This window comes from Struthio camelus, chromosome 14 (genome assembly GCF_040807025.1).
Source record: "Struthio camelus isolate bStrCam1 chromosome 14, bStrCam1.hap1, whole genome shotgun sequence".
NCBI classification, from domain to species: Eukaryota; Metazoa; Chordata; class Aves; order Struthioniformes; family Struthionidae; genus Struthio; species Struthio camelus.
This window is the reverse complement of record NC_090955.1, coordinates 13902321-13921762: the sequence shown is the minus strand read 5'-3', so window position 1 is coordinate 13921762 and position 19442 is coordinate 13902321. Positions and strand designations below refer to the sequence as shown.

The window sequence follows — 19442 nt, the reverse complement described above, 5'->3', positions numbered from 1 at the left end:
AGCTGGAGCTTTACAGTTTGGATCAAATCATGACTTTACCCATATTAAACTATATGGTCCACTATATAGATCCACTCCCATATTTAGGTAACCCATTAACCATTTTAGAGTTCAGCCTATTGGAAGTGAGCAATATTTTAGTGACAGCAGATAATGAAGTTATTCCATGCTTTCTAGTAGTAGAGGTTTATACACACTCGGAGTGAAAGCTTCCAATCTCATACCATGCTGACCATCTACGACAAAAGTGGTTACATACCAGCGATAGTGACTTCATTTTCAGTTGTTCCACACAGCTTGCCAGAGTTACACATAAGACATCACTTCCTGAGGCTGATGAAAGAAACAGAACTGTGGAAAAAGCTACCCCAGTTGATTGATCAGAGCTTTCCCCTCTAGCGTTCTCGCTTGATATCTGGCGTTTAGAGTCTTGGGAGCTGTTACATTGCTGCTTCTTTGGGGAACTCACATTGAGTGCCTGTTATAAACAAAACTAAACAAATAATTTCTAATGATTCATTTGACAAACACCACCTCTTCTTGTTCACAGGATGCTCAAGCAAATGTGCTGTCAACCTGGATAGTCTTTTGAAAAATAAAAATCATAAATTTTACAGATCTTCTGCTTGTAGTTCTTAGGCTGTGACCATTTCTATGCACTTCAGAGACAACACCAATTCAAAGTATTTGGACTATTTTTCTAAATAGGTTTGGAAAAACTTGATCAGCTCTACAGATGGCAGAGATGGAAGAGAGCAGCAGAAACTCTCCTTTATTATTTCACTAGCCAATGAAAAATTGAAATTTGAATGAATAATCGGACAGCTCTTTCTTAACACTTGCTTTGCATATATACCACACATTACATGAAAACTAATATCTTTTATTCTTTATGTTTAGAGAAAAATACAAAGCAAGTCTGTGGAATCAAATCAATTACATTAATTAAATTTAGTTATGAGGGTTTTTTTTTTTAAATTATACACTTCATTTATTGGCTGTGGGAGAAGGTTAATTTGCTTTTCACTGAATATTCCTGCCCCTACTCATCCTTGAATGTTTGGGGAAAACTTTTACAGAAGGAATATGAATAGAATCACACTAGAAAAGCATGAAATAGTTCAAAAATTTTCTGTAACTGATAAATCACACACCAGGTCTACTTGAAATTATGAAAGATTCCTCTCCTAAGAAAACATTTTTTCTGTCTCTATATATTCGGTAGTAATTAATCTAATGATATCTAGAGCTGAGTTTACAGGTACCCAAAAAAGTACGTATCTCATTATTAAATAAAAAAAGAATCAAAAGCAGACATGAACTAAATATAGTTTATATTGCTTACATTTGGACTGCACCTTGCCAGTTTTCTGGGAAAGCAACAGCGCTGAAGAATGGAGGTCACATGCAGGTCTATAAGACTACCCTAGAACACAGAAAGTATTCCTTTAATGGGTTTATTTGGTACTATTTTGGTTGATGTTTCACAGATGTGTTATCATTGCTGGTACTCAGTGACACTTAGATATCTAAATAAGCACATACTGTCTTCTAACGGGTCAGACTCCATACTTCAAAGAGAGTAACTGAAGCTGTCAAGGGAACGTAGCCTCCTCTCCCATTACCCTACTGTGAACTGCTGTCCAGTTATAGGAACCTACAGCATGTAAGAGAAGCCTGTGACCCATTTTTATAGAATTGCATGCAGCAGTGCTCTTCCTACACTGGGAATGCCTCACTTTTGCTTAGACAGCATAAAGAGACTGTCCTTAATCTATTTCCCCTTTGCTCCTCTTCAGGCAGAGCTATGCCTTCTTTACTCAGTGCTTACGATAGCAGGAAGCTATTCAGCACTTCAAAAATCAAATCCAGCCAAACATTCTCTAAGTGGTGTTTTTAGCATTATTGCCCAAGGAAACACAGTATATGGGATTTTGTATAAGCGCTCATTCACTATCTGTTACCACACACCTCAAGTAACTTCTGAGATTGTTGTCTAGTTTAAACTAGATTGGAGTTTAAATTATGCTTGATGGAGGTACAAAAATCTCAAAGGTGTAAAAAGGTCTGCACAGGTTTTATAAAATTAAGCAGCTAAAAAGGAAAAAGATTCCACCGCTACCTCCAGTAAGATAAAACTAAATAACAGCCTTTATTATGCTTCAGAGATTCCACTAGGTAGAGACACACTGGAAATCAGGCTTTGTTAGTTCTGCTGCTCTTGACATAGCTTGTTAAACTGTAGCTTGACCATATAAATTTAGCTAAAGTTAATAGATACCTGCCTCTTACAGTGGATCTTTGCATTAATAGTTGCATAAAGTACAGAAACTTAAACCAGCAGTGAGATACACTTAACTAGATGTTAAGAAAGGGGGCCAAGCTTCGCTAGCCTAACACTGCCCCCTTGGAGGGGGATAGGGAGAACAGTATTATTTACTGCAGAGAGCAGGAAAAGGCAGTTGCTGGGTGGTTATCTCTCCATCTATTGACTGCACACTACTGCCCTACTGTGAGATATTTCCCTACACACTGCACATGCAAATCTACTTCTAGACCGAAAAGAACACATTGGGGCTATGATGAATCCATGCTCTAGTTCTTGAAATCAGATTGCTATGGAGCAGCCCAATTGATTAGCTAACATAAGGTAATGTTGTTTTGTTTTGGGGATATGAGTGTGCATGCATGTGTCTGAATGTGCAGGTGTCACCCCCACGGTACTCCATTTCTCCAGCAAGTCCTTCCAAAATAACATACCTTCCTTTCCAGCGTCCTCTGGGTAGCAAGGTAAAGCCAGTATGGCCAAAAAAAATCCATATCTTCCACACCCTCAGATAGAAATAGTCTCTCAAGACCCCATCTCTCTCTCTCTCTCTCTCTCTCCAAAAAAATACATCATAATTTCCCTAATGTCCAAAGAAGAAATATCCTCTGATACTCAGAGGGTACAGCCAAATACTCATTTGCAAAACTGTGCCTAAACTGCTCCCAGAGCTAGCTGTTACCGTTCCTCATACCTGAAATACACTAATTTGACCATACAAGCTCATCTCATCTGTTGCTATGCTCTGTTTCACATTATAGCACAAGCCAAACGTTAAGAGGATTTTACAAGAGCTGCTAGGACATACTAGGGGTACTGGGGACAAATTCATTTATCTGTTTTCTCCACAAGAACAGAAGACAAATTGGAGAAGAGAATCAAAGAATATGGTCTAACTACATCTGCCCCTGTTTCATCCCTGTTCCCTCTCCCCAGCTATTATAAACCAAGAGTGCCTTCCACATACTACTTTTATGATTTGGCTGAAAGGTTGCAGACATCTCCGTAAGCATCTTTCATAAACAAGATAACAGCTACTACTTCATTCATAGATACACTGATACCTTTTTTGAAGAATCACCCAGATAAATCTAAAGACTGTAAAGCACTCACTGAGGCTTCCACTAAGACAGCTGTCAGTTAGGTTTCTCTACCCTTTGGGATTAAAAAACAAAAAACACACACCACACCTCCCCCTCCCAAACTACCACACATTACAAGGAGACAATAATTCCAATTAGGTTCTACAGCTTTATCTTTGTCCACACTGTGGACTCCAAGTTAATTTAATTTGTCCCCAGATAGCCAATGCAATTCTATTATCTTTTTCTTGCAGTCTCCTTTTATTTTACTTTGATAACTTTTTCCCCTGGGGAATCCAGCAGGAGTTCTCTTTTTTTGTTCTTGGAGGGTAAATAGTTTTGTTAGCTTCAGCTCATTCTTGATTTAAGTCCTAGTAGTTTATTACATGCTAATGTGTTGCCAAACCATAATACAGGACTAGAAAAATCTTTCCTTCCAAGTCCTTGGAGTCTCAGACAGAGCAAAGGTGACAACAGATAGGAAACTCAGATTAGGATGTTTTTACTGTTCAAGTACTACTGCAAACTCCATTTAGACCAGTTTAGACCCTCATCCACTATTTTATTAGGAAACTCTACAGATAGCATGAAAATACAGCCAATTTAATTAGGGCTGTCTGCCTAACAGCAGCCATCAGTATTTCATGGCCCAAATAGAGTCATTGGATATAGAAACAAATAGAGAGTAGAGAGTTTACTGTGTGTTGTTGTTTTATTCAGCCTATTGCAAATAAACAAGACAGTTAGCCTACCGCCCTCTGTCCTGGCTTCACCGCTTTTTCTTCTAAGTCTTAAAGACGAAGCATCCCTTGACTTTAACAGAACAGTTGCAGATTTGGACAGGAATACAGGAGGGCAAGCAGTAGCTTTGCTCTGCTAGCTAATTCCTCTGGAAAAGTCTCTTCCTACCAACGGAGGGCTGCAAACAGAAGAGACATCAAGGTTGTTCAGTACATGCTGACATGCAGGTTGTAGGACTGGAGCTTAACTCTTTGAAGAGCAACACTACGATCATACCAAGAGCCTGGGACCCTTGGGTGCTTTCATCAGCTTCAGATTGCTATTCAGTCTGACTGAGGGAAGTATAACATTCTGAACTGGCAGTCAGGAGCGTGGATCTGTCAGCACAAACTCACTCAAGATTAGGATTATCGCACAGCAATTCACAGAAAGCTGCAGACTACACTGAGTAGCTCACGAGCAGTCTGCCACATCGGTCTGTTGTGTAGATGGCCTACACAATAAGCCCAATTTGTCTGACTTACTGAACGCATGCGGTAGACTTGATCTGAATATACGCAACAACCATTTGCTTAGGACTCCTGAACTGCTTCTGCTGAGACCAAACTGCCAAATGTCTTCAAATTACTCCCAGATAAGTCTTCAGGCTGGGGAAAAAAAAAAATGCCTGTGAGAATCTGACTATAGGAACGCCTCCCCCAAGGTGAGAACTTCACATTGTTTTCCCAGACTGTGATGACCTTGCATCATTGCTAAAGTCATTAGACAGTCTCTGATAAAGAACAAGGGTTTTCAAGCAAACACTGTAACTTACAAGCAGATGTGCTGCTACGTGCCATCACTAGATCAAAAGGTAAGGCAAGAGGATGTTGCCTGTGCAAGCAAATGAAAAGTTAAACCTGAAGAGGCAGGAAGAATTAGACAAGAAGTAGAGCTTAGCACCTTCCACCTCAAGCAACAGTGTTAACTGCATTAAGAGGTGTGACATTACACGCAACTGAGCCACAGAAGTACAGAAATAGAAAAATGACAAGCAAAGTGATATCACCGACTTAATTTTCAGAAGTTCAGAAGTTCAATCTACTAAAATTTATGTAAAAGATACTCATCACAAAAACAGCTGAAGTCAATTGTATTTCAACAATAGGTTTATTTTAAGAAACATAACATGACATTAAGTAAAAATGCAAAATTGTGCAATTATGGCAAAATGTTTAAAAATCCACACATTTGCCCTCATAGGACTACAGTACTTCTTACTAACATACCTGAGCACTGAATGTTGGATGCCATTTCTAAACAGCCTTATGAACAGGGAGCTCTTCGATTTCTTGTAGAACATACACACACTGCATGTTTGGTGCACCAAGATTGCTTTTAATTATTCTAAGTTTTACTGATTGAATCAAGTGGAATTTACAAAACATTTCCTTCTAAATTAACTAGTAATTTTGGGAAAAAAGACTTACACAGATGTAAATCCTTACAATGCTAAAAATTCATTTAATAAAGTGAAATAAATGAATGCAGGAAAAATATTCAGTGGGCAAAATGTACAGATCACGGTTTAAATATCAGCAGTACCTTTGGTGCAAGGTTTTTTTTTTTTTTTCCTCCTCCTCCTTTTTGTGCTGTGCAAGTTTACTTAAGTCTGACTCTAAAGCAAAACTTTACCAGGAATCTGACTTTCAGCAACATAAAAGCATTTAAGATTGGCAAAAATGTCACAGCTACATTACTGTCTCAACAAACTCTTCATGCAAATGATTCAGTATATTCTACTCCCACAGCAAGTTCCAGGATTTAGCTTTTAATTACATTACAGACTTGGATCACACCCTCAGTTTGAATGGTTAAACAGAATGGAGATCTTCGTACTTTAGTGCAGATAAACAAAATTAACAAACCTACTGCAGAATTAACCACAGCATATTGTACTTCTATACATCACATGACCAGTCAATTGCTAATTCAATTCTATTTCATAGTTTCAAGTAATATATTGAAATTTGTTCTACTAAATAAATATAGAAGATTGTCAAAAAGCAGCAAGAAGTCATGTAAATATTCAACCAAGCTTGAAACAAAAACAAAAAACAAAACAAGAGAAAAGTTACATAACACTTTGCAAAAAAAAAAAATGGTTTACACACAAATGCAACACTGTTAGGGAGGGTGCTTCAGAAAGCTTGCAGCTAGAGGCCTACAACAGCGCAAGGAGAGCTAGCCAAGGACTAAGGATAATTAAGAAAAAAAAAAAAGAAAGAAAGAAAGAAAGAAAGAAAGGAATTAGTTGTACTTAAAAAACAGCAAAACCCCACACTCTTATTCTTGGCTATGGATATATATAAAAAATAGTATCCAGAAGAAAACTAAACAAAGAAACAATATACCTCAACGCTGTTGTAAAATGCAGTCTTAGCAAATGTTGTCAACTTCAACCTTACTTCTGAAAAAAAATGTAAGCACTCGCATTTAAAAGAAGCAGTTTGGTGAGTCTCTGGAAGATGAGGTATGTAATGCAAAGAGGCATTTTTTTTTTCCTTTTCATTTCACAGTTTTTTTTGTTTTTGCCTTTTTAACATTTTGTGCAAGAATTAAGAAATAGAACCAGCTGAGTATTGTTTAAAACGGAAAGACTCCATTTGGGAACAGTAAGACCATATAGTAAATGAACATTATCCAAGTTCTCAGCCATGCCAGGGGGATAAACACTGATGAGCTAAATATTTGGCCTACTGAAATATCATTTTTAAGCCAGATAATGGTAAGCACTTACAGGCAGTGATGGCCACTGCCATTTCAAGTTAACTGTTTTACTTTGGTTAATTTGAGAAAATACAGCAGAGTAAGGTAATATACTTGTCATTCTGGAAAAATTATCTCTGTAACAAGTTAAACCTGGCAAATTATAGCGGATAAGAGTTCTAGGATTAATCTTTTCCCCTCTCTATCCAGTTTTCATTACTGAAGTAAAGGCTAAATTTTGAACTTATTTACTTCTTAAAAAATAAGCTAAGTGTTTAATACATAGAGAAAAGTGTTGCAATATATGGGATCCTTATTCTATATTTGCATCTAAGCTTATTTAAGCTACAGACACTTAATGTCAATTTTGCTTTAATACACTGGATTATGAAGAAATCTCAGTAGTGCAAATTTTCACATTATAGATCAGAATGAAATAAAATGTATCTGAGGGCTTGTTTGCAGGGAGAAAGAATAGACAAGTAAAGTTAAACCACGCTTTTCAGAATTACTGGAGCACATGCCAACACTGCACATAGCACTGTATTCTAGTGGAGGCAGAATGAACGCTCCACAAGCCAGTATCATTAAAGCCATATCCTGTCACCATTCTGTGCAAGAATCTACCACTGCAGCATAAATGTTAAAAAAGACAATATGACGACAGGACAGGGCCTGAAGACAGACAGACACTCCATGAAAAGTAATAGGCATAAGGCTAGCCCATTTCAGACAAACAAGTATTAAAAATGTACTAGCACCATCAACTTTTGGGTTAAAGCCCTTTATGGGATGAAAAAGGTTTTAAGCAGTGTAAAGAAAAAAAAATGCTTTTAAAGTACTACATCTAAGTGGCAGAAAATAGGTGTTGGATTTCTTTTTTCTCCTTTTTAAAAATCAGTAAGCTCAATTTCAACAGAAATCCATACAGGAAGTGGTACAGTAATCTACACAGGCCTTCTTCTGGGCAAAGATACTCCATATTCCAATTCTGACTTGAGTATTTCTCCCAAACTGTAGTGCACAAATAATGTTATGATCATCTTAGCAGACTTCAAAAACAGTACAAAAAAGATTATTAAGAATCAGGATCTACTATTCCTCTATGTACTTTCAAACAATCTAAAATAAAAGACTTAGTGATATTGCCTCAAATTTTACCCGTATTTAAAAAAAAAAAAAAAAAAAGAAAGAGAGAAAGAGAGAAAGAGAAAAAAAGTCACTTCAAAACAGCTTGGACATCCTTAGCTATTAGTGCTAGATTTTCTTTCCCTGTAGTGCATAGTTATCCTGGTTCCTCCACTTAATTTGCTCTTACCACAAAAACACCCCTCTAGTATGACATGATTAAGTGTTTACCAGAAAAAAAATGCTGATAATTGCACTTTGTAACCTCCTTCTCATTTCCCAGGAAAATATCAGTAAATATGAAACTGAATCAGTAATTCCCTCCCCAGACTGCAACCTTTAAAGAGCACCCATCCCCATATACAAAAAAACTGTCTGTTTCAGCTTACAATAAATACTGACAGAATTTCTTGGTTTTCTTTTAAGACATGTTTTCTCTAGCATCAGATTACCACTGAAATCACTAAGGCCTGTTACTGAAAAAAGGTTAAATAACTTTCTGAAGACACTGTGGATACAATTTAGCAACAACACATTCAAAATGCCGGCCTAAATCCCAGAGCCTATCTGGAGTCTCATATACTTTTTGCCATTGGTCAGTAACCTCATCATACTGATAGAGCGAATTCTTCCTGCTGGTTCTGAAAACATGTTCTTCAACAGTGACTTGAGTAGCTCTGACAAACAGATGGAGTTTATTTTTGAGGAGTACAAGTTTTATATATGGATTAATGGATTGATCACATGGGAAGTCTTTTTTTCGAGTCCATTTATTTTGTTCAATGTCATAGGCCTCTATGGTAAACATACGTTGATGGTTTCCACAGGTTCCAGCTATGTAGTAGATGGAGTCATTGTACACAGTTGCCAAGCCTTGGATCCTAGGCACAGTCATTGGAGTCAAAAACCCCCAGTAATCTTTCTGAGGATCATAGCAGAGAAAAAATTCCCCTGGAAAGAGAGAGGAAAAAGAAAATATAACTTGTTTCGCTTCTAGAAAATGAGTTTTGCAGCTACTAAACTTTCATGTATCTTTTCCCTACACACAGACACAGTCTACCAATTTTTAAATGCCCTGATCCCATAATGAAACACCTAACATCATTATGCATCAAGTGCATAAAAATACTAATAGCATAGATAAAAGCTACATCGAGTTTATATCCAGGCTGCAGGAGGAGTTGGAAGGATATTAGGAATAGAATGCTTTATGCATTTCCCAGCTGTCCTCTACTACTTCTAAACCCTGCTTGAGTATATGGGACAAAACTTTTCAAGACTCCAGTCCTCATACGGTTGAAGAATTTGTTTAGTTCATTGGTATCTTCACAAAATGCATCATCTACAGACAGGGGGAAAAACTTGGAATTAAGTCCTTGAAAGTTGTTAAATCTGAGCAAGTAACTGTGTCTAACACTACACGCAGGTTTTGAAACCATTTGTATCACGTGACTGGATTAATCATTTAGGTCACTTTGCTTAAAAGGATGCCACGTGAATCTTTGCGTGAAGCTACTGATTCATCATTACTTTTGTGATTAGATAATAAGGCACCTCTTCTATTGACTGCACAGAGTAGTGTCTACAGACTGTAGATAACAGAAGTTCAGTTCATTGAAAGCTCATGCTCTGCAAACTTGGTAAAAAGAACATAGATAAAGACCACCTTGTCTTTTGTAAAAGCCTGGGGGAAAAAGTCCTAACATTTACCAAATACGATCAGAATTCAAATTAGGGATGGTTTCACATGCCTCTTAAGAATTTTAACCTGCAATGTAAACAGGCACCTGAAATATAACAAAAAATACAGAAATAATAGAGCAAGATGGGTGGCATATAGCTTAAGAGACTAAGTTTTACAGATAACTACACATCTTTTGACTATTCACTTTTGGTCCACAGCGTAATCTCCTGTGATCAATGCCTGCATTCCAGTTGGTATTTTAAGACTCAAGTCAGTCCTTATCAACTGCTTCAAATCTACAAGCTTTCTTTAGGAAAATCACTGAAAGCTAACTTTTTATAAAGTACTTCAGTGCAACTCAATTAGGGTTTTACCACCAGACTCAAAGAGAGAAGCCACTTCTTTTCACAATGCAAATCATTATGATTTGCTGGTTAGCACAGTGAATCATCTTCCCTATTTATGAAAGCATCCAGTTGTCTTTTAAGACTATCCAAGCATAGAACTAATTGCAGCTAACATTTGTAAACAAGGAGCATTCCTATTCTACAGATTCTACCTGTTACAATACTGCTATTAAAAGAAAAAAAAAAATCTCAATTTTTAGCAGTTTTAAGAAACGTTTAAGGACGAACAAGTATTCTACTAACTAAACTAAACATTCCTCATCATTCCTTTTTAATGACATAAAGCAGACCTCTGACCCAACAGAAAACAGATACAGAGAACTTGCTAGTATAACAGAATTATCCAAAGCCACAACCAGAATCAAACACTGAAAGAAGAAAACACCATCTCTGAAGATCATGTGGAAGCCCACTAACTTTACTGCGTGGCAAAAATGCAAAGCCAGGAAGTCAGCTTGACTTCTTCTGGTAAATAATAATGAGTTTATACTCTATGCTGTTTCCGTCTTGTGGTCCCAGCTGTGTAGGGAAAGTGACCGAGAAAGGGACTGGTATGGATCTACTAAGATCCTGATTTTTGCAAGTGTTTACATAGAGCTGGAACTAGGCAAACAAGACAAAAAAAAGCAAACAAAAAAACAAAAACAAAAAACAAAGAAAACAAAAAAACCCCACACTTTTCTCCAGCTCTTGGGATTCTTACTCCAGCCCTACAGATACCAGCCTCAACACTTAAGTCCATAAAGATTACAAACAAAGGAAAGAATAAAGTATTTCATCCATTTCCCTAATAATCCTTTTTAGAGTCCTGGAATATATAATTCCCAGCCTAACACAACTGCAAATGTCTTTTCCATCACACCATTTTCATGGGCATGTGTAGTGACATCTTGCTAATATACCCTTGTCAATATACTTATTGTAATCATTATGGATTATTCTGATGCAAACGGTTCTCTAATATGGAACTATCATTGTTGGTACCAAAACTGTGCCTAACCCACTCATTTACGAACTAAGATTTGACGCACCAATAAATCTGGTCATTTACAGGAAGAATGGATAGAAGGACGGTACTACAATTATTGACCCAATAAACTGGGCTGACTAGAAAGAAATAAACCAGCTCTCTTGGCTACCTAGATTGCTTCTAAAAGCAGGTGAAAAGGGAAGGCTCACAGTGGTAAACTGATTTTTACAAGGTATCAAAAAGACAGATGGCAGGAACTTTCACAGATTTAGCTAAATACAAATGGAAAGTGCTTTTTCATAGGACAATAATTTTTCCCCTCCACATCAGTGCATTTCACCTTAGACATGGAAGATTAGTAAGGAATTTTCACTCTAAGATTTAATACCAAATTGTTGTCTTATAAGAATACCAGAACTGTAATTCATGCAATAACTCAAGACTACAACTTGGTGACACGTTCCCAGTGCATGAGAACTCAAGGAGCAGCCTCACTCTTCCTTGCCCGCTGCCCTCAGTTTTCCCTCAGTTTTTCCTCAGATCTCCAGGAAAAACGTGTTTTCTAAGTTGCACACGGTTGGATTAGACAGCCTCCACTTCCAACATAATACCAAAGAGACAATCAAATCACCTTACCCTGTAAAACATAGATGTTATCCTTATATTCCACAGCACTGTGAAACTCCATTGCTACTGGCATTGGACACACAGCTGTCCAACAGTTCTCTCGGCTGTCATAACATTCCACAGACTTCAGCGAGTTTCGCCCATCTCCTTCATAAACACGACCACCTATTGCATACAGTTTACCACAGCAATGAACCAATTTGCAGCCTATTCTGGCTCGCAGCAAAGGAGCTTTTGGAATCCACCTATTGCTAGAGTGATCATACATCCAAAAATCACTCTCTGCTCTGTGGTCAATAGAGACCTCACTGCTGCTTGGCCTGTAACCACCTGCAATGTAAATATCATTATCAGGAGACACAAGAATTCCGACCTCCCTCAAGTCATTCGGTGGCTTGCATAGTTTAAACACTCTCCCTGTGACCGAATCTAAACAAGGCACTGTTTGCTTCTTTCCTGAGTGTTTGTGGGCAGCATCAAAGCATATGATCATCTCAGAAGCAGTCATTCCAAGCCGTTGCGTATAGCCATTGGCACTACGTTGTCCCTTTTGTACACAGCTTTTGGCCATAGCCTGTGCAAACATGGGAGGGATTTTCTCTAAAAATGTCTCCTCCAACAGAGGCATACGGATGCATTTGGCAAATATTTCCGGAAGGTGCACTTCTCTCTTATTTTGTTCGTGCTCAAACCACCTTATAATGCTGTCATAAACATGTTCTTCTTTGTCTACATTTAAATCATCACTGTTGAGTATACTTATGAGTTGGTCTTTTCTCAACTGAAGAAACTCTTGCTCTTTGGTGACACTCAGAAACTTTTTACGAATGTAGTCTTGTGATCTTTCTTTGAGCTCCTGATGACCATAGTGATCAGCAAAGATAAACACCCCAATGGAGTTCTGTGGGTCCAAATGACTGATCATATATTTAGCACACTGATCTTGTATGGAAGGGATCTGGAAGATACTAGCTGCAGTGAACAAAGCTTGAACGTTGGCCTCTGTCAGCATTACTCTGGAGGTATATGCATAGTTCAATACTAAATGCATTGACTCTGCTTCAACACCAACTATACGAACTTCTTTCTGGGTACTCTCCGTAAGGCCGCTAGTGAACATAGATCTGCAAAAGAAAAAAAATATTTAGCAGTTTATTTTTAATCACCTTCTAACTACAGGTAAAAGAAATCAAACTATATTGAACAGCTAATCCCAATGTGCCTGTCCTTACACCAGCACAAATACAATTATCGCTGACGTTACGCTGTCCTGCCTGGGCACCTAAATGTAAGAGCAGTTCTAGACTTCCTGAAACAAAAATTGTCAAACTGGAATTCTTTACTTAAGCATCTCACTAACTGTACATGAAAAATTACTCAGCTTATAAGCAAAATTCTTAAGTTCTTAACAAGTCTTTAAGTGCAATGTCCAACATGTTATTTCTTATGTATGTATTCTAGCATGCTAGAATACATAACTTTAAAAGGAAACAAATAGTTGAACTGTGCTTTGAACTGTGCTGTTACTGTATGCAAGAGTCCCTCAATACTGGAGGATTTTTTAAGTACATGAGATTTTGTCCAGAGAAATGCTCCTTTGAAAAAAACAGATACTGATAATTCATTGGCATTAAAAGAATAAAAATATTTACTTACTAAGCCCACTATACGGTCATTGACAGTTACAAGGAATATTGTTAAAGATGTGTGTGTGGTTTTTTCTTTTTTTTCAATATCACATATGGAAAATAATGAGCTATAATTTCACTTTCCACTAGAACACTGGACCATATATTCATTATACCTGAAATAAGGACTGATTGCAGCAAGAACATTCCTATGACAGGAGAATGTTTTCCCATGATCCACTTCCACTACGATATCTGTCAGCTGTCCTTCATCATACATGGTTTTAAGCTGTTGAAGAATACTGCAAGCATGGAAGGGGTCCATTCCGCTGCTGACTGTGTTTGAAGAAGGAATTCCATTCAGTGTTTGTGAAAACTTACTTGGCTCTATAAAGTAAAATAGAAACAGTTTTACTGTATACACACACAGACAGAAAGAGGGCATGCACTAAGAATAATTAGCATAGGCTAATATTCCTGACTTCTTCTGTGCCATCATCCATTAACAGCACGTCTAAAACTTTCAGTGATGACTAAAGACAAAGATATTTCAATTTTTCCCCTTTTCCAATCTATTATGTAAATTAATCTATGAAATTATAACTATTAATTTTAAGAAAGAACATTTGTAATAAATACAAAATATTTACTTATATCACTTAAAAAAAAACAAACCACCAAGTATCACAATGCTTATTGCCTTGTAAAATGGGAAGAATAAAGCACGTAGAAGAATAAAATAAACCCTCAACCTAGATTGCCATTAGGCATGTCTGCATGTATGTACTTAACTTTACACTGAAACAGGAACTGGTTACTAACTTGCACAAATGATTGGAAATAGTACAGTCATAAAGAAACAGCCTTTGTATGTAGAGCAGCAAATCTATTAGATAAAGTCACATAAATTTGTATACATGATTACATGTTTTTCTTCACAAATAAAATACTATTACAATTTAAAATTACTCAGGTGTGAAGGAAGTCACATCGTTGTAAAAACAAGTTAAGTGAAGCATATGCTTCTAAATAACACATAATATGCTTAATGAAGTAAATCCCAAAGCGAAAATTGAGCAATATCTCAAGCGCAAAAATCTATTTCATAATAGTAACAAGATTTTTGCGCAACAACAACAAAGGAGAGCTCAAAAGAAAAACATTAGTTAGTAAGAGTTGCAAATCAGGTAATGCTGCTGACTGCAACCGAGAACACCTCCAACACATTTAGGGCTACACAAAGGGGAAGAAAGGACAGTGAACAGCAAGAATGATGAACAGAAGGTTTAAATCCTATCCCATGGTGGTATTCAGCAGCTACAATTTCTCTTAATCAGAACGCAGACACAACTTTGAGACAGTCCCAATTAAATCAGTATGGATCTGCCAACGGGCACACATTTCTTATAGCAGGCGTGGGGCCAAATACTGTCAATATCTCTTCAAACTACTGTTAGGAAAAGTCTTGAAAACACCCTTCCCCAAATAAAACAGTAAATGCCATACTTTAAGCTCTCCTTTCAGAGATCTTACTTTTCTTTATTACAATAACAGAGCTGCAACATTCAAAACAAGCAAGTCATAAGGGAAGGGGAGAACTGCACTTGCACATTTTCAGAAACAATGTTAATCACTACTGAGTAAATTCCAAGCAAATAATACTTTGCTAGATCAATTCCAACACTTCATAGCAAAGTTCTGACACGTAAGAAAACTCTTATGTATCCAGTACTGCATGAGAGTTTCATTTCCTTTCTACCATTGAGAAGCTTCAGAATAGTTCTTCTCCAACCTTGCCAGTTACTCGTCCAGCACATGCAATCAAGGCAGTTTCCAGCACTGGTGGAAATGGCCAAGAATTGATACTCATTCTCATGTCCCAGTATTTCTGCCCAATCCATGGCATTACCCATCTTACAGTTTTTCATGCTGTGAAACCTTCCCAGTCACTCTCATCACCTTTCTTTTCTCCCTGCCATGGGCATCTTCTTCATCTATTAATATTCCTCACCATTTGCACCCCGAAACTTTTGCTCTGCTCCTCCTAGATATCTCCTCCCCCAAAATACTGCCCACTTTCACCTCTCAAAAACTCCTCCCTTCTTCCTCTACTCTCCACAAATCCAATCTCACAGAAGTCTTTCATCAAAGGGTACCCAGCCCTCCTTCTCTGCTCAGCTCCCCTCAAACGTACACAGTGTGAAGGTATCCCCGAAAGACAACCTTCCTTCCACAAACTCCCCACCACAAGCAAATGACCATGCACACCTCCCTGCACAGGGTACCTCCCTAGACTGCTCTCTGCCTGTAAACAGGCCCTCTTCACCCAGGCTTCCTCCTACTTCCTGTCCCCAACCCTAGACCCCATAGACACCTCCCAAACAACCCTCCTAGGTATAATCTTCCCCATCCAGCACTGACACCACCCACTGCAGGTGCCTCACCCAAGCACCCCTGCCCCACAGGAACACCTAGGATGCCCCCCAGCACCCCTCCCTCACACACACCCCCAGACACTCCCCCAGTGGGGCACTCACCTGCCAAAACCTCTCAGTACAAAACCCCCCAGCATCCTCCCCATGCGCCCCTACAGACACCCCTCAGCACAGAAGTCCCCAGCATCCTCCTTATCACCCCCAACACCCCTCAGCACAGAGGCCCCCAGCACCCTCCCCATGTACCCCCCACAGACGCCCCTCAGCATAGAGGCCCCCCAGCACCCTCCCCACGTACCCCCCACAGACGCCCCTCAGCACAGAGGCCCCCAGCACCCTCCCCAGACGCCCCTCAGCACAGAGGCCCCCAGCACCCTCCCCACATACCCCCCACAGACGCCCCTCAGCACAGAGGCCCCACAGCACCCTCCCCAGACGCCCCTCAGCACAGAGGCCCCCAGCACCCTCCCCACATACCCCCCACAGATGCCCCTCAGCACAGAGGCCCCCAGCACCCTCCCCAGACGCCCCTCAGCACAGAGGCCCCCAGCACCCTCCCCACGTACCCCCCACAGACGCCCCTCAGCACAGAGGCCCCACAGCACCCTCCCCACGTACCCCCCACAGACGCCCCTCAGCACAGAGGCCCCCCAGCACCCTCCCCACGTACCCCCCACAGACGCCCCTCAGCACAGAGGCCCCCCAGCACCCTCCCCACGTACCCCCCACAGACGCCCTTCAGCACAGAGGCCCCACAGCACCCTCCCCACGTACCCCCCACAGACGCCCCTCAGCACAGAGGCCCCCAGAACCCTCCCAATGTACCCCCCACAGACGCCCCTCAGCATAGAGGCCCCCAGCACCCTCCCCATCGCCCCCCACAGGCACCCTTCAGGAGAGACCCTACCTCACAGCCGCCCCTCCCCCACAGGCCGCTCCTCACCCCCCTCAGCACGGCCGCCCCTCCCCCACCCACCCGCTCCGCCTAGGCGGCCCAGGCGCACCGACCTCCTAACGCTGCCATTCTCGGGGCCCCAGCTCCGGCAGCGGGAGAGGGGGGCAACCCGAAAGGAAATGTCACCGGGGCTGCTTCCCCTGCCCCGCTTCCTCCCCGCGGCCCGCTTACTACCGCGGAAGCCAACCCCGCTCCTCGCACTGCCCAGCCTGGGGCGCGCTGACTGGCCGCCGCCCCCGCGGCCTGCCGGGAAATGTAGTGCCGGCGCATGCTGGGGCATGCTGGGAGCTGTAGTCTCGCGGAGGGGCGGGGTGCCTGGGAGTTGTAGTTTCCAAGAGGGGCTGCGGGGGGGGGCAGGCTCTGCCCGTCGCTTAGCAACGGCGGGGTTGGCGCAGGGGAGGGGGAGTCGCTCGGCAGAGCGGCCATTTTGGGGCCCTGCGGCCTCCACCCTCAGCCAGGGGCATGAGAGCGATCCGCGGCGCCTTTCCATACCCCTGCTGTTGGCCACCGCTGCCCTCAGAGTGTTCCCCTCTCCGGGGGCACCCAGCAGAAATGGCCCCTCCATGGACATAAATCCCCCCCCTCTCATTCCTACCTCATCAGTTTTACAGGCCTTGCAGTGCCTCCTGCAGCACAAGCTCCCAGGCCCAGCAAGGGCGGAGGTGTCGCCCCAGCGGCGCCCACCGGGTGGGCTGGGGACAGCGGCCACCACGGCCCACGCTCGAAAACCAGCAGAGAGAAGCGAAACAGAGAAAATACTTGCAGGCCTTCTGACACAGCGAGGGCGCGGTCAGGGCACAGAGGCGTTTGGCTGATAGATCCAGGACTTGCTTGGGCCGAACTGCTCTTTCCTCAAAACATATAACCAGCTACTCAGGCTGCAAGCTCAGCATGCCAGGAGTGGTCATTTTGTTCTGTATTTGTACGCCCCCCCCCAAACGCCCGGCACGCTGCTGCCAGCCAGATTAGCAATGCCAGTGCTACCTACAGAGGCAGCTAAATGCCTCTAGCAACCATTTTGCTGCCAATGACCTTTAATATTACAAAGTACATTTCTCTCTCTGTCCCAGAGATCGAGTGGCTGATAGTTGCCAGCTTTTTTGGTTATCTGCAGTGACGAGCCACTGGTTTCATTCTTGATAACTAAGTCATTACCAGAAATTTGCTGTGGGTTTTTTTTTTCCTTTGTGAAATGCATTTAATGAAAGAAGAATTACCAAATACTAGAAGCATTCAGAAGGCCTGTGGATTTTTCTGTTTTTATTAAAATAGATTATTTTAATAGATTCAGCTTTGCAGCTGAATAGTTGGCTGAGAAGTTTGTTTTGTAAAAATCAATAAAGCAAGTGAATGAAAATTCATTTAAATAAGATCTTAAAGACACATTTCCCTTTAACTCTCAGAAATAACATACCATAGGTACATTACCAACAGTCTAAATAAGAAGAATTTAAAAGCAAGACTAGTACTGCTCCGTGACTGCCTCTTCTGTGGTTTTGCTTTCGCTTGCAAGGAATAGCTTTTCCCTAGTTTAGCAATTATCAGTGGTGTCCAGGCTGCTGTCGATAATAATACTACACAACATGAGAATGATAGAGACTGTGATGAAAGAAGTGTAAAAGAAAATAGAACTTCACGTCTGCAAATCGATTCTGCAGTTTTCCAATTTCCCCATTCAGCACTGGCCTGGGTTGTGAAATTGACCCCAGAAATATAAAACGAAAGGAAAGGAGAATACCTCCACTCTTACCTTTTAGCAAATGACATTGCCTGATGCAATTCATTTCCTTCGGTGTGGACACTTAGGCTGGGCTGGATTAGTGTGCGAAATGCAGGAGTGAAACGGAGAATGTTTTTTAATATAGATACCACACTGAGCCAGTACTTCAGAGTGAAAAGTATTTCTTGCAATAGCTTACCTTTGTAAGGTTTTTGGCAAAGCAATAAATTGCTATACAGGTTCAAATATTCTGTAAGAGGTATTGATAGCAGCTCTTTTTCTTAGTTAGAAGTCTTTCTCAAGTGCCTAATACCTCATCACTCAGTCCTCTTTCTGGAAACCCTCATTAGCACTCCTTAGCACTAAAAAGATTTAGCGCAATATAACACTCCCATGGAAATCCAGGGGCCAGGGTTCTTCATCCAGGTCTGCATATGATTTGCTCGGTCTCTCAGCTGTAAAATGAGAAGCATGTTGCCTGAGCAAATTATGTCACTTAGTATGTAAAAGCTAGATATTATAAATTGCAATTGCATTGCATACAAACATTAGGACCAAAACTTTCAGAAATTACAAGATGCTTAGTGAGTTCCAGCTCCCTTTTTTTCTGCTGCATGCCTTTCTTTCTCTCTTTGTCTGTGTTTTGCCTGGGAATTAATACAGGCCCAGGATTTGAGCACAGAACTAGGAGTCAGAAAACTGGGTTATTGACTTAGTGTTAACACTGATTTACTGCATGCTGTTGATCAAATCATTTGATTTCATGGGTTTTGGCTTCCCAGAAGACAATGAGGAGCTGTGAATTCCTTTGAGATATATTGATGTAAATTCCCTTATCAATATTATAATTTCAGGTAAGTTTTTTTTTTATTATTATTTTTCTGGCCAGCAGTCCATTGCAACTGATTATACCATTTGAGATTTTGCAAGAATCCAAAACCGAGGACATTTCCTGGGTATTGAGGGACTGGAATGCTCTAATGAAGGCTTT

At 40.7% G+C, this 19442-nt stretch overlaps 1 protein-coding gene across 2 annotated transcripts; it reads right to left on the bottom strand.

The window, feature by feature from the left end:
- Window positions 1–5279: 5279 nt before the first annotated feature.
- On the bottom strand, window positions 5280–16985 carry KBTBD8 (kelch repeat and BTB domain containing 8). 2 transcript variants are annotated; one of them, XM_068907172.1, is made up of 4 exons: window positions 16785–16985; window positions 13518–13728; window positions 11723–12837; window positions 5280–8976 (listed from the first exon to the last, which is right to left on the bottom strand). In XM_068907172.1, exons 1-4 carry the CDS (start codon window positions 16798–16800, stop codon window positions 8513–8515), a joined length of 1806 nt encoding a protein of 601 aa, XP_068763273.1. In that variant the 5' UTR covers window positions 16801–16985; the 3' UTR covers window positions 5280–8512. The 2 variants fall into 2 exon arrangements, with proteins under 2 accessions (XP_068763273.1, XP_068763274.1); XM_068907173.1 differs by having other exon boundaries at window positions 13518–13677; window positions 16785–16941.
- Window positions 16986–19442: the final 2457 nt, after the last annotated feature.